The following is a 15,030-nucleotide window of genomic DNA, read 5'->3' on the forward strand; positions in this document are numbered from 1 at the left end:
TAGAGGACCCGAGCTTGAAGGATAAACCGCCCGCAGGGGCGAGATGGGTGTTTATATATATATATATATATATATATATATAAACACACACACACACACACACACACACATATATACATATATATATATACATATATATATATATATATATGGGCTCAAAATGTGGTCATAAATATTTTGTATTTGTAAATCAGTTTTGTACTTGTAAATCAGGATTTGTATGTGTAAAAAGAATTTGTGTGTGTGTAAAAAAGATTTGTGTGTGTAAAAAATATTTGTATGTGTAAAAAGAATTTGTGTGTGCGTAAAAAAGATTTGTATGTGTAAAAAGAATTTGTGTGTGCGTAAAAAAGATTTGTATGTGTAAAAAGATTTGTATGTGTAAAAAAGATTTGTGTGTGGACTTAGCCAAAAAAAAAAAAACCCTGCAAGTTACAAGTACGAATTTTGACCCTATTTTTCTTCCTTTCATCTGATTGGTCAATGTCATGTCAATCACAAATGTAACAATCCAATCAGAGAACAGATGGGTTTGGCTGTCGGAGGGGCGCTTTTTTGAACTGCAGGTCCTTGAAGGGTAATACAGTTTGAAGCTGGAGGATCTCTATATAAATATCCGATAGCAGCTAGGTCCGCTAATTTTCAGCAGCTGTTGAAAGGATAAAGTTGTGGTATGTCAGTGGTTAGAAATACCATCATTACTTTAGGATTAGTTTAACACAAAGTCAGGGCTGACCCGGGACCATTGCTGTGAGTCACAGTGCGCAGCATAAAAGTCCTTTCACATCAGACGCAGGATGTGCTGCTAATGCTAACTGCTAACTAAAAGCAAAGGATCCAGAATTTGTTGCGCTGGCTGCTGGGCTCTGTGGGTTTTTGCAGCAGCTCTACCTGTACTAGATGCACCTGCTCCTTGTCGTTTCTATCTCTGACTTTATGTCCTCTACAAGAGTTTCGGGGTTTTTTTGCTAGTTCTTCAAATGTTCAATAAAAACATGTATGCTAATTCATAACGAAGAAAGCTTTGTAATGAAGACTGTCATTTCCAAAACACTGCCTGCCCCCCGCAGTCCGCAGCACTGTTGAAAAGGCTGTGGAAGTCCCTGTATTAAGCACGTAGACCTGTGACACAAAAATCACCAAACTCAGACGACCACAGACTGTTTTCCTTAGTGGTGATAAAGGAAAACGCTGGGTTGGCATGTAAAAGGGCATTTATTCCCTTCAAAGACCTGCAGTTCAAAAAAAGTGCCCCTCCGACAGCCAAACCCATCTGTTCTCTGATTGGATTATTACATTTGTGATTGACATGACATTGACCAATCAGATGAAAGGAAGAAAAATTGGGTCAAAATTCGTACTTGTAACTTGCAGGGGGGTTTTTGGCTAAGTCCACACACAAATCTTTTTTACGCACACACAAATTCTTTTTACACACACAAATCTTTTTTACACATACAAATCTTTTTTACACACACAAATTCTTTTTACACATACAAATCCTGATTTACAAGTACAAAACTGATTTACAAGTACAAAATATTTATGACCACATTTTGAGCCCATACACACATATATATATGTGTGTGTGTGTGTGTGTGTGTGTGTGTACTACTAAAATGATAGATAGTCACATTAAGGAGCATCCATGAGACATCATACCTGCTCAGCATATGTAAACGTAAGCCACCAGTTGTAAAAACCTTCTGTTTGTGGGTTGCAAACAGTCAGAACAAAAAAGTACACAAGTCAAACTTCTCCAAAAAACAGCTCCTTTATAGTGGAAAAATATTAATAGAGCTTCTGTTTTTGTTCCTGTTCTAAAGGTAGACAGCCTAGGTACTAACAGCATTTTAACATGACTCCTGTTTGGAGTCTGCCTCAAGTAGCCATTAGAAGAACTGCAGTTTTTGGTATTTCAGCATCGGCTTCATTTTTCAGCTCCAGAGTTTGCGCTTTGGTCTTAGACAGTTTGGTCTCAGAAGGCACTGCAGCAAGGCCCAGTATGACATAAAAGAGGATTACGATGAAAGCCACTCTACTAGAATGAAAATATGAAACTAGGAATGAATGTAATAGGTTCTGCTCTGAATCCTCACAAGTGGTAAAACTGAAGTAATTTATTGGTTGAAACTTTAATCTCCATATTTATAGAATTGTACGTCTATCTTTAATTTAATTCTACAAATGTTCAGTTAATTTAAGGACAGTTACTTTTAAAAAAAAGAGAAACTTTTACTACCTATTAACAGGAACTGTGTGATAGTGCACCACCATAAAAGCTATTCATTTTCCTTAGGGAACATCCTCTGAAACAATTAACTGATAAAATAAATTATTTTCCAGTGTTATCATTTCTTTTAAAAGGTAATGAAGCTATTTGAAGTTTGAAGATGAAATATACCTCCACGTTAACTGCTTTACCATGCAGGTCTTTCAGAAAAACAAAAAACTAAACAAAAACAAAGCACTGACCTCATGCCCATTGTGATTGATCACACATTTGTTTTTTCAAGATCTGAGTTTCATACAAAAATCAATGGCATTCAAAGGCCTCCTGAAAGGTAAAATGCACTTATTCTGACATGCTGCAGCTTCTATTGGTAAATTCCATTATTATTATTAAATCCGTTGAGATAAAACCTTTAAAAATGTAATGCAAAAGCTTTTCTCACTAGAATAAACTTCTGATGCAGGAGAAAGGTGAAAGCAGTAACAACCTCATTAACCCCATCTGAGTTTCCATTCGATCGAGAGGCCCAATCCTAAAATATCTCTATTGGGTTACTACAAAAGCTATCAATCACAACTTGAAGACAGTGAAAATGCCATCTATCAATATCAGGATTTGAAAAATAGCTGACAAAAATTGTGCTGTGGGTTTGTTTGCTACATTGATGTTTATCATACTGCCTCCAAGCGCTGTGAACGTGCAGCTATTCATGTGGCAGGAGTACATAAACAACATAATCATTTATGCATGCCTACTTTAATAATGCATTATATGTTCTCGTATTTAACAAATACATGGACAGAGACGAAAGAAAAAAAAATGCTCCAGCAGCTAAGCTGATCAGTCAGTGTTGTCCTACAAACACGCCACAGACAAGCTGTCACTCTCACCAGTGCCGTTCTTGAAGCAGGTGGTGTGGAATTTGCCCATGTAAAACTCCACCCCAATGATGGCAAACATAACAATGGCGAAGAAGAGCAGCAAGCCAATCTGAAGAAGTGGAACCATGGCTTTCATTATAGACTTCAACACCACCTGGAGGCCTAAGAGACAAGAGGAGAGGAGGAGAATGATTATAGGCAGGGATTTGCCAATTTCTTGGAATTTTAAAAATTTTAAGGCAAAGTGAAAACTTCATGAATATCAAAAAACTAAACACATACAGATATGTATGCTTGTGTCTGCTATGAAAACACATACATAATAAATTCAATTTTATTACAAATTAGGGAGGCACATAGACGTGTGTGACAAAGTTACAGTTACAGTTAAAACTGACAAATAATGACAGTAGGTAAAATAAGTATTTATGATAAAACGTATAACTAAATTAAATATAAATTTGAATAAAAGTAACATGCTGTATATCATACAATTGCTTTTGCTTGGAAAATTAAGTATTCATAAGAAGAAAATGGTCAGGAACTAAGCCAACTTTCCAAGAAGAACTGGATCTCGGCTGCTTTAGCATTTGCATTTACTGGTTGCATTACGTTTATCACATTGCTTTTAATTAACTGTTATCTTGCTTTATGTTACCCATTCGTTCACTACATTTAGCTACTACTTAATTTAACATGTGTTTATTTAAGATAAGATAAGATAAGACAAGACTTTATTGATCCCACGACGGGGAAATTTTTGCGTTACCTCAGCTCAGGTACAGATATCAGAAGGAAATACAAAAATACAAATAAGTACAACCAATGAAAAAAGTAAGATAATACACTATATACAACAGTAGCATACACAGTATGCGATTATGGATATGGTTGTGGAACTATGCAAGACATAAACTATAGCTTAACATAACTATTGTACCACTACTATTCCTATGTATAGAAATGTACACACACACATGTACACACTAAATATACATATGTATACATATACATACATATATACCTGCACATGTCCATACACATAGAGGGTCCATTATGCATGAAGTGGTGACCGTGGATGTTCACAGTGTCTAGTGACTCATGACATCGTGATTGAGGAGTTATAGAGTCTAACTGCTGTTGGGATGAATGATCTGCGAAAAGCGCTCCTTCCTGCAGCAAGGGTGTTTCAGTCTCTGACGAAAGGAGCTGCTCAGCACACTCACATACTCATGCAGTGGGTGATGTGGGTTGTGCATGATGGATGTCAGCTTTACTAACATCCTCCTCTCGCCAACCAGCTCCACAGACTCCAGAGGACATCCCAGCACGGAGCTAGACCTCCGCACCAGTTTGTCAATCCTGTCCCTGTCCATGCATCCACTCCCCCAGCAGGCAACTGCATAGAAAAGGGCAGATGCTACCACAGTGTCATAAAATGTCCTTAACAGAGTCCTGCAGACTCCGAAGGACCTCAGTCTCCTCAGCAGGTGAAGTCGACTCTGGCCCTTCTTATACAGGCTGTCTGTATTTGTAGTCCAGTCCAGTTTATTGTTGAGGTGAACACACAGGTACTTATAAGAGTCCACTATCTCAATGTCTTTCCCTTGGATGTTCACCGGTGTTGTAGGGGGTGACTTCCTCCTGAAGTCTATGATCATCTCCTTTGTCTTGCCGGCGTTGATTTGGAGTGCGTTGGTCTCACACCAGTCAAAGTCACTGATGACCACCCCTGTATTCCTGATCATTCCCGTCTGATACACATCCAATGATGGCTGTATCATCTGAGAACTTCTGTAGATGGCAATCGTCCGAATTATAACAGAAGTCTGAAGTGTAAAGGCTGAACAGGAAAGGTGAGAGAACTGTGCCCTGTGGTGCCCCCGTGCTGCAGATTACGACCTCGGACACACAGTCATGGAGCCTCACATACTGTGGTCTGTCGGTAAGGTAGTCGATGGTCCATGCAGTCAACTGTTTTCCTACTCCGGCTCCCTCCAGCTTCCCTCTCAGTAGTGCAGGTTGGATGGTGTTGAAAGTACGGAAGAAGTCAAAAAACATGATCCTCACAGTGCTCCCCGCCTGCTCTAGGTGAGAGAGGGATTGGTGTAACAGGTAGATGACAGCGTCATCCACCCCAATTCCAGAACGGTAGGCAAACTGCAGGGGGTCCATTGCTGAGCCCACCAGTGGCCGAAGGTGGTGCAGGATGAGCCTTTCCATGGTCTTCATCAGATGAGAAGTCAAGGCCACAGGCCTGAAGTGGTTGGGCTCCTTGGGGTGTGCAATTTTTGGCACCGGAGCCACACAGGAAGTCTTCCACAGTTCAGGAACCCTCTCCAGGCTCAGGCTCAGGTTGAAGATGTACAGGGCCACCTGACAGAGCTGGTCTGCACAGTCCCTGAGTAGTCTGGAGCAGATTCCATCCGGACCTGCTGCCTTCATTGCCTTCGTCCTCTTGAGCTGACTTCTCACCTGATCAGCTGTGAAGTAGATGTGAGGCTGGGCTGGAGTTGGGGGTGGGGCTGGCTCTGTTGTGGGTAGATGTGTGGATAGGGGTGAAGCAGGGTTGTGGTGAGAGGAGAGCTCAGGTGACAATGGCATTGCACCCGGAGGGGGGAGGGGGGGGGGCAGCAACTGGAGGGGGGTTGATGGAACCTGGGGGGTGGGAGAGGTGATAAGTGGGCCATTGTCAAATCTATTGAAAAACAGATTCAAGTCGTTAGCCCACCCCCGGCCAGCAGACATTGTGGCTCCTCCATTGTCCTGGAAGTGTCCAGAGATTTTTTTCATGTTCCTCCAGACTTCTCTGACATTTTTCTGTTGGAGTTGGTTTTCCATCTTCCTCCTGAAGCACTCCTTGCCTTCTCGGATCTTGTATTTAAGATCCTTTTGGACTTTCTTCAGTTCCTCCTTGTCTCCAGACCAGAAAGCCCTCTTCTTCCTGTTCAGCAGGGCCTTCAGTTCTGGGGTGACCCATGGTTTATTGTTTGAGAAACACTGTACCTTCTTGGTAGGCACAGTGTTCTCAACACAGAAATTAATGTAGTCCGTGATGCAGTGGGTGAGGGCATCGATGTCCTCACCATGAGGCTTGCAGAGTTCCTGCCAGTCTGTGCATTCAAAACAGTCTCTTAGGGCCTCAGTGCATTCCTCAGACCACACCCTTATCACCTTCTTTGTGGGAGGTTTCCTTTTCACCATAGGAGTGTAAGTGGGGTGGAGAAGGACCAGGTTGTGGTCTGAGTGGCCAAGCGGGGGGAGAGGTGATGCGCTGTAAGCCTGCTTTGTGTTGGCAAACAATAGATCCAGGGTTTTGCTGTCCCTTCTATGGCAGTCAACATACTGGGAGAAGTTAGGGAGAGTGACAGATAGTGAGGCATGATTGAAGTCCCCAGAGATAATAATGAGGGACTGCAGATGTGCCATCTGTAGCTGAGAGACGGTGGAGTGAATGTACTCACAGGCTGCTGTAGCGTCGGCCGAGGGTGGGATGTAAACAGTCAGCACAATAACGTGTGAAAATTCCCTGGCCAGGTGGTATGGCCAGACGCTAACCGCCAACAGTTCAATGTCTTTGGTACAGCGCTGTTCCTTCACAGTGATGTGTCCCGGGTTACACCATCTCTCATTGACGTACATTGCTATTGCCCCACCTCTCCTCTTACCACTCTCCATTTCATTCCGGTCCGCTCTAACCAGTTGAAAGCCATCCAGAGTTATGACAGAGTCCGGTGTGTGGTCTGTGAGCCATGTCTCAGTGAACAGGAGGAGGCTGCTCTGCTTGTACTCCCACTGCAGTCTGGTTAGCGCAATTAGCTCTTCCATCTTGTTGGGTAAAGATCTTACATTACCCATGAGAATGGATGGAATGCTTGGTTTGTACCGTCTCCTTATTTCCCGGTACTTTCATTTCATTTCATTTATTTATTTATTTCACACTTGGTACAACAGTTCAAACAAACCAACCACACTTTCTATCAATAAAGCACTACAACCATGTGTGAAAAGGAGCAGGAAGAAGAAAATATTCTTATTAAACCCTGCCCCCTATCTACAATTCAACTTATATTACAAGTGGGCACCAAAAATCAGGGAACAAACTAACATTAACATTTATCTCCGGTCCTAACCCAAACCAAACAACAAATTTACAATCAGAATATACCACTCCACATAGTAACAAGGAGAAAAATAAAATTAAAATAAATAAAACAAAAAATTATAATGGATCCTTTTTAATGAACTCCAATTCCATTCACATTCTTCATATTGAGTTATCGTTTTAAGCATGTAACACTTTTTAAAACAATGTAAATTAATACAATTCTTTAAATTATAATGAAGAGAGTTCCACAGTCGTATACCCCTAACCGTTGGACTCATTAATCTTTGTGTAGTCCTAGCTAACTGATGCTTAAAATAAAATTTCCTTCTGCTATCTTCTCCCCCTGAACACAATAAAAATACTCTTTGTAACTTAAAGGGCAAAGCCTTAAACATAATTAATAGTGTCCGTAATTTCACTAAATCTCCTAATTTTAATAATTTCGATTTTATAAATAATTTATTTGTATGTTCTCTATAATTAACATTATGAATCATTCGTATCACTTTCTTCTGTAATAAGTTTAGAGGTTTTATAGTATTCTCATATGTATTCCCCCAGACTTCAATACAGTAACTAAAATATGAGAAAAACAATGAAAAATATAAAATGTGCATTGTTTTATAGTCTAATAAATCTCTTACATTTCCCAAAATATAAATGTTTTTAACCATCTTCTTTCTGATATACTCAATATGTGATTTCCACGTTAAATTTTCATCTACTATTACACCCAAAAAACGAAATTCAGTAACTCTTTCAATCAATTCTCCATCAATGGACATAATAACCAAATATCATGAAATTCGTTTTTGTCAGATTCAAAGATAATTTATTTACATCAAACCATATTTTTAATCTTAACATCTCAGAAGTCATAATTTCAACCAAATCTTTCAAATTCTCTCCTGAGCAATAAAAATTTGTGTCATCTGCAAATAAAATAAAATTTAACCTTTTTGATATGTCACAGATATCATTAATATATAAATTAAAAAGTTTAGGTCCCAAAATAGAACCTTGAGGAACGCCACATACAATCTTCAATCTTTCAGAGGTGTTACCGAGATAATGTACATATTGCGACCTATTTTCTAAATAACTCCTTAACCAATTCAATGCCACTCCTCTCACACCATAATTATACAATTTAGAAATCAAAATAGAATGTTGTAACGTATCAAAAGCTTTTTTTAAATCAACAAATACCCTAACTGTATATTTATTATTATTGGTTGCAGATGAAATATCGTCAATGAAAGTCAACAATGCTAATGCCGTTGATCTATTTTTACGAAATCCAATTTGATTTTCATTTATTAGTTGATATTTTTCAATAAAACTATCAAGTCTTTGCACAAAAAGTTTTTCAAGCACTTTTGAAAACTGTGACAAAAGTGACACTGGCCTATAATTGTTAAAACTATGCTTATCTCCTGATTTATATAAGGGTATCACTTTTGCCATTTTCATTCGATCAGGAAATACTCCTGATTGTAACGAAAGATTAAAAATATAGCAAAGAGGAATACTTATACAATCTAAAGTCTTTTTAATTACAACCATGTCTATACCATCACAGTCAGTAGATTTTTTATTTTTACAATTTTCTACAATTGCTACTATTTCTTTTATGGTAGTATCAGCCAAGAATATAGAATTAACCACTCTACTTTCTCCTTTCCAGGCTTCCTCATATTCTGGGTCGTCATTTTTTTTAATTAAACTTGCTAAAGTGGGTCCAACATTTACAAAAAAGGAATTGAATTCGTTTACTACTTCAGTCTTGTCTTCGATAACTTGATTATTCTTAATGAAATAATTAGGCCGATCTAAGGGTGTGTTCTTGTTACCCAATACTTCTTTAAAAATATTCCAAATGCCCTTAATATTATTCTTGTTTTCCTGAGTTTATTATAGTAGTCTTTCTTAGCTTTCCTCAATATTAATACCAACTTATTTTTATAAACTTTATATTTCATTTCCACATTCTTAGTTCTCTGTGTTATATAATCCCTATATAAATTATTTTTCTTTTTACACGCATTTGCAAGACCCTTAGTTATCCAAGGTTTCATATTCTTATTCTTTTTCTTATACTTAAATGATACCAATGGACAATGTTTATCATACAAGGCCAAGTAAGTATTTAAAAATGCTCCATATGCAACGTTGACCTCATTAACATAAACTTCCTTCCAGTCCACTTCCATGAGATCTTGTCTAAACTTGTTAATTGCTTCGTTATTTCTTAACCTTCTATGACTCACGAAACCAACTTCTTCCTTTCTTTTCATATTTAAATCAAAAGTAAAAAAGACTGGTAGATGATCGCTTATATCATTTATGATGAGGCCACTCATAATATTACTCTCCAAGCTATTAATGAAAATATGATCAATTAGTGTTTCTGATTTATCTGTTATTCTACTCGGCTTTATAATTAAAGGATAAAATCCTTTACCAAGTAATAATTCAAAAAAATCTGACGCAGCCTTATCATTTGCCTCTTTACAAAGATCAATATTGTAATCACCACACAAACATAAAGTCTTATTTCCCTTAGCTTTACTCAATAAGTCTTCTACTGCCTCTGTAAATAACTCAATCTGTGACCCTGGTTTCCTATATATACACGTTACAATTATTATTACATCTTCTTTCTATATCCAATTCCACTGTCACAGACTCCATTAAATCGTCTATAGCCACAGACATACATTCAACTTTTTTACATTTCAAATCACAATTAACAAAAAGTGCCACCCCTCCTGCCTTTTTCTTAATTCTATTTACAAAGTATAAATCGTACCCTTCAATACAAAAATGACAACCCCTCTTCTCATCTAACCATGTTTCAGACAGAGCAATTATTTGAAACCTGCCTCTCAAACTATACAGGAAATCTTTAATCGAAGCAAAACTTCTATAAAGACTTCTGCAATTAATATGAATTAATGAAAATGTATTAACTATTTCAACCGTATCCCTGAATTGCTCCTCTGTATAATATTCACATGTGACATTAATTGTATTAAGCACATTCCTTTCAGGGTCAATACCTACTTCAAAATCATATGATTTATGATCTGAGTCGTCGAGCATTATGCATAATTATTCTAAAACTATCTATTAACCTCAAAAAAAAGAAAAGAAAGGGATCCTTAACAATCGCGCATTCATTTATCGACATATTTTAAAGTCTGTTGATCTTGTTTTCTTCCATGTCCAATTTACAATTTCCTTTTGTCCTTTTCCACTCGAAGTAGCATCTGTTCTTGTAACGGATGAACTAATTGTTTTTAGGCTCATAGCCATGATTGGTCGTAACCGTTTGCCTATCTTGATAATGTTATCTCGTATAAATGTCCAATTCCTCAAGATCCTTAATCGTTATAACCTTGGCTTCTTCTGGCGTTCCATTCAGTTTGATCATCACCTTACAGTTCCTGGTCCAGGTTGCTTGAATCTTTTTCTCCTTCCGTAAAATGCGAGCTTGTCTAGCAATATCTGCATTTCTTTTTGTAAGATGTTCATTCAAATATACTCCGCTTCCTTTCAAAAGGCTGGATCGCCTCAGCAAATCAACTTTGTGTTTACGGTTTACAAATCTCACTACAATTGCTGGAGGAGCATTAGTGTGCCTTCTAGGAAGGGTATAGCATGCAGATATATTATTACTATGCAGGGGAAGTTTTTTATTCGAAAAGAATTCCACAACCTGCCGTTCCAACGACTGTAGCTCCTCCATCGGGGGCTCGTCTTCTCCTCTTTTTGCGCCGGTCCCAGACTCGGTGACTCTCGCATAACTCCTGTGTTTAGTTTCCAGACCCGTAATAATCACTTCCTCAAGTCGAGCCTGCTGTTCTAGATCGTCCACCTTCCTTTCCAAAAACTGGATTGTCTTATCTTTCTCCTTAATCAGGTTTTTTAGTTCTTTGATTTGGTCCATCATCTACATTAATATTCCTTGTTGCTTATTTACTTTTTCAATTTCCGACGTCAGTGAGTTAAGTGAATGTTTAATCTCCTCCAGATCTTCTTCGACTTTCTTCATCTTTGCCATTTTGTCTCTTATAAATGTCAATCTTAGTTTATTTATTTGCCCAAACAAGGTCTATAACTGAAATTGTTTGGAGTTTTAACACCAAACATCACCGCACCACCTGCAAGGACGCCACTTCACTCCAGCCCTGCCCTCCTCCGACGCCGTAATTCCTTCGGAATCTTGGGTCGCTCCTCCGGGAGTACTTTCCTGTTGCCCAGTGCTAGTAGCTGCTCCCTACTGTAAACAATGGGGTGGCTTACAGATTCTCCAGAAGTGGTGGTAAAAAGTCCCAAAAAGAGTAGAAGACATGCTACTACTCTCATGAAAATTTGTGGGTCCATGTCCCGTTGCACAACAAATAAAAGATGACCAAGAGTGTCGGGTAAAAAAGCTTAAAACACAAGAAAAAAAAGAAAGGAAAAAAAAAAAAGCTGGGAGCTGAGAAAACAGGCTGCCTACTGTGGCGCCATCATGTCACATTGGTCACTTAATTTTAACTATTCATCTTGGGCTAACCATTATGTTTTTTCAAGTTGTATTTATCGTTAACTTCATCTATCACTCTCTACTTCTAAATGTAATGGCTACAACAGAGTATTAGGCCCACATTAAGAAAAAATATATATTATTGATAATTTTGAGAATAAAATCGAAATTTCTAGGTCAAAGTGAAATATCTATTTTGAGAAAAAAGTTTAAATGTTGAGATTACAGTTGTTGTATCAAGACAAAATGCCATGGTTGGCATCACATTTTGACTGTTTTCACAAAATAGACTTTAATCTTGAAAGTTCAGCTTTACTGCTCTAAACGCTACCTATATAAACTTACTGGGGATTCCTGACACCAGCTTCAGGGGTCTCAGGACTCTCACCGCTCGTAGTGTTCTCAGGTCAAAGTCTGAACCCACCGTGGCCAAGATTCTGTATGCAGATGCAAACAAAGACAAGAAATAAGCCCATTAAAAGTCAGAAATACATAAATGTATGCTTTTATCTACAAGGAATATACTCTAGAAAAGCTTAGTGAATTTTTTCATGTGTGTGTGTGTGTGTGTGCATCCTTGCTAGTGAACCACAGCTGCCAGCCCTCATTACAAGCTGTACACAGAACGAAAGACCTAAGTGCTCCAGTGAAACACACACATAAGAAACACATGCTGTAGGCTAAAGAGAGAGCACGAGTGAGTGCGAGGGAGAGAGGAAGATGAAAATAAGAATTACTGTAAAAACATCTATGTGAATGTGAACAAAGATATTCCTTTACATTTCCCACTTTGGACTGGTTCTCATAATAGTAGCATTTTATACAACGTGCCTCACTCACACACATACACGCTTTTGTACCAACGTACCAAAGAGCAACTTGGCGTTCAGTATCTTGCCCAAGAATTCGATGGCACACAGATTAGAGCAGCCAGGGATTGAACCACCAACATTTCAATTAGTATATGACCTGCTCTACATTATGAAATACAACCACCCCATAAAAAGACCTTGCTAGACTTTATTTATCACTGAGTGCAGGACAGGCACCAAGATGAAGTAGACAGTTGCATGTTACCATCCACCTATGAATATGTTGCCATCTTTTTTTTCTCTTTTTGTATATGTGTTCAATATAATATTTTGGGGAAACTGGCAGGTTGGTATTAGTCTAGTAGTGCAAACTTCAAGTAAAAATGAAAGTAACTATTGAGTGAAAGGCAATTATCTCTATCTCTGACATGTTTCCATTCAGTTGTTCAATGTGGGACTTTTTTTTTTTCAGCACTAACCATACAAAAAATCTTCCTCTGTGACAGATACACTACAATGTGCCCCATTTAACTTTGAAATGAAACCCACACGTTTGCTTTGTTCATAAGAAAGAGTTATTTTTAACCACATTTGAATATAATTAATATTTTTAACATCCCAAATGGGTGTGTTTTTTAAGTCTCTCAGTTAAGTACTGTTGGGAGCCCCAGAGCAGCCCAAAAAACCTCAAGAGTGCAATAGCTTTTATGTTGAAGGCAGAATATACTCACGACTGACTGAAAGGAAATCTTCTTCATGCAAGTGTGCAACATACTCACACACATGCGCACACACACACACACACACACACACACACACACACACACACACACACACACACACACACATAGAAAGTGAGAGAGAGAGAGTAGCAGACAAGAAGAAAGGTCATTTATCACTCCCTGGTTACCAGTTAGCATGGTAACAAATAAGGCAAATCTATGCTTTATGATATTCGCGTTATGGGTCGAAATCAGTCTGCTGGGATAAAGGTGACCGTCCTAGCGCTGTAGTATAGAATATATTATTTCATTTAAAAGGGCCATTTTATGATAAATTAGAACTATATCTCATTATCGGACTCTATCTGTGTAGCTTTGCATGATTCATAGTTCAAAATAATTCGAGTTTGCCTTATACTGGGTTTTGGTGCAGACTCAGCCAATTCAGGCCAACTTTCACCTAATTGGTTACCCTTTGCAACCAAAAGGTTTGAACAACAGGTGGGTGGGGCTTCTCTTGTGTGCCTGAGATTATAATATTATGAAGCTCTGCTGTTATTGAGGCCATACCGAGCCAAAAGTAGACAAAACACTCTAAAACTGAGGGTTTAAAGCAGGGGTCTCAAACTTGTAGCCCGGGGGCCTCTTGCGGCCCACGTCACCCCTACTTGACGTGAAGAAGTGGCCCATGAAGTTACTTTTTTTGTTAGGGAGGATTTGTTTGTTGTTGCGTGCAATGTTAAAATAAGTTCTTAAAAAAGTAAAAAATTACAAGCAATATGAGCAGGAAGCACAAACACGTTGAGGGATTGGCTGTGTTTCTTCAGTGAGAGACTTATTTGTAAAGAAAACAATTTTCACTAGCAGTCAAAAACTAATGTGTACACTTATGTCTGCATTTTTATTTTGTTAAAAAGGAATAAAATTATAGCATGTCTGGCCAGAAAGAGAGCCCAATTTGTTTATTTGGTAGTTCACCGAAAGGCTTCAGATAGTTTGCAGTTTTGTCTTGTTATATAATATCTGAAATTTTAAAAAACAAACACAACTCTACTTTTTGGAAATATTTGTGGGTGTTTTCTTGTTTGTTTTTTTCATACTACCTGAACACTAAAGTGGCCCTCCAATGAGATGACAGTGCCAGCAGTGGTCCACAGCTCATTTAGGTTTGAGACGCCTGGTTTAAAGAGTTTTTGGCTTACAGGAAGTACTTTTACATATGCTGACCACATTATTTAAAACTTTGTCCTTGTTTAATATGAGCGCCCACCAATGTAGCCGTATATATGACAGAAAATTAGGAAGGGCATAGTAGTAATAGCACATTTTACGTACAGGCTTTGTTCAAATTCTATGCCTGGGACGTATTCACAAATGTTTTCATTTACTTTTTCATATGCAGTACATTTTATTTATCATACTATAATTTCATCTTTCAGTTTCTTTTTTTTAAGTGACAAAAAAGGAAGCACAAAGTGAGAGATCACAGTTGAGGGATGAGTTAAAGATAACACAGTGGTGAGGACTGTGTAGGAATAGTGTAGCAAAAGCTTCTAAACACAACACAACAGGAACAGCCACACAACAGCGCATGCATTCATAAATGTACTTGCACTTCTCTTAAGAAATAAGCACGCACACAAAGCCTGTTTATTTCCGTTGTACTAACATCAACGTACAGCACTCATGCTCAGGCGCCCTAGACCTAAAGTTGACATAAATCTATTTGAATTTCAAATT

General features: G+C 38.2%; 1 protein-coding gene across 1 annotated transcript in view; it reads right to left on the reverse strand.

Annotated features, from left to right (window-relative positions):
* cacna1bb (calcium channel, voltage-dependent, N type, alpha 1B subunit, b) overlaps nucleotides 1–15,030 on the reverse strand; it is a 226,641-nt gene that overhangs the window by 139,422 nt on the left and 72,189 nt on the right. Inside the window, exons 4-5 of the mRNA XM_063478885.1 lie at nucleotides 12,102–12,193; nucleotides 3,124–3,276 (exon numbers count right to left, since the gene is read on the reverse strand). Coding sequence (XP_063334955.1) covers nucleotides 3,124–3,276; nucleotides 12,102–12,193 — 245 coding nt within the window. The remainder of the gene's footprint in view (nucleotides 1–3,123; nucleotides 3,277–12,101; nucleotides 12,194–15,030) is intronic.

The sequence above is a fragment of the Pelmatolapia mariae genome, linkage group LG7 (genome assembly GCF_036321145.2).
Source record: "Pelmatolapia mariae isolate MD_Pm_ZW linkage group LG7, Pm_UMD_F_2, whole genome shotgun sequence".
In the NCBI taxonomy this organism is placed as follows: Eukaryota; Metazoa; Chordata; class Actinopteri; order Cichliformes; family Cichlidae; genus Pelmatolapia; species Pelmatolapia mariae.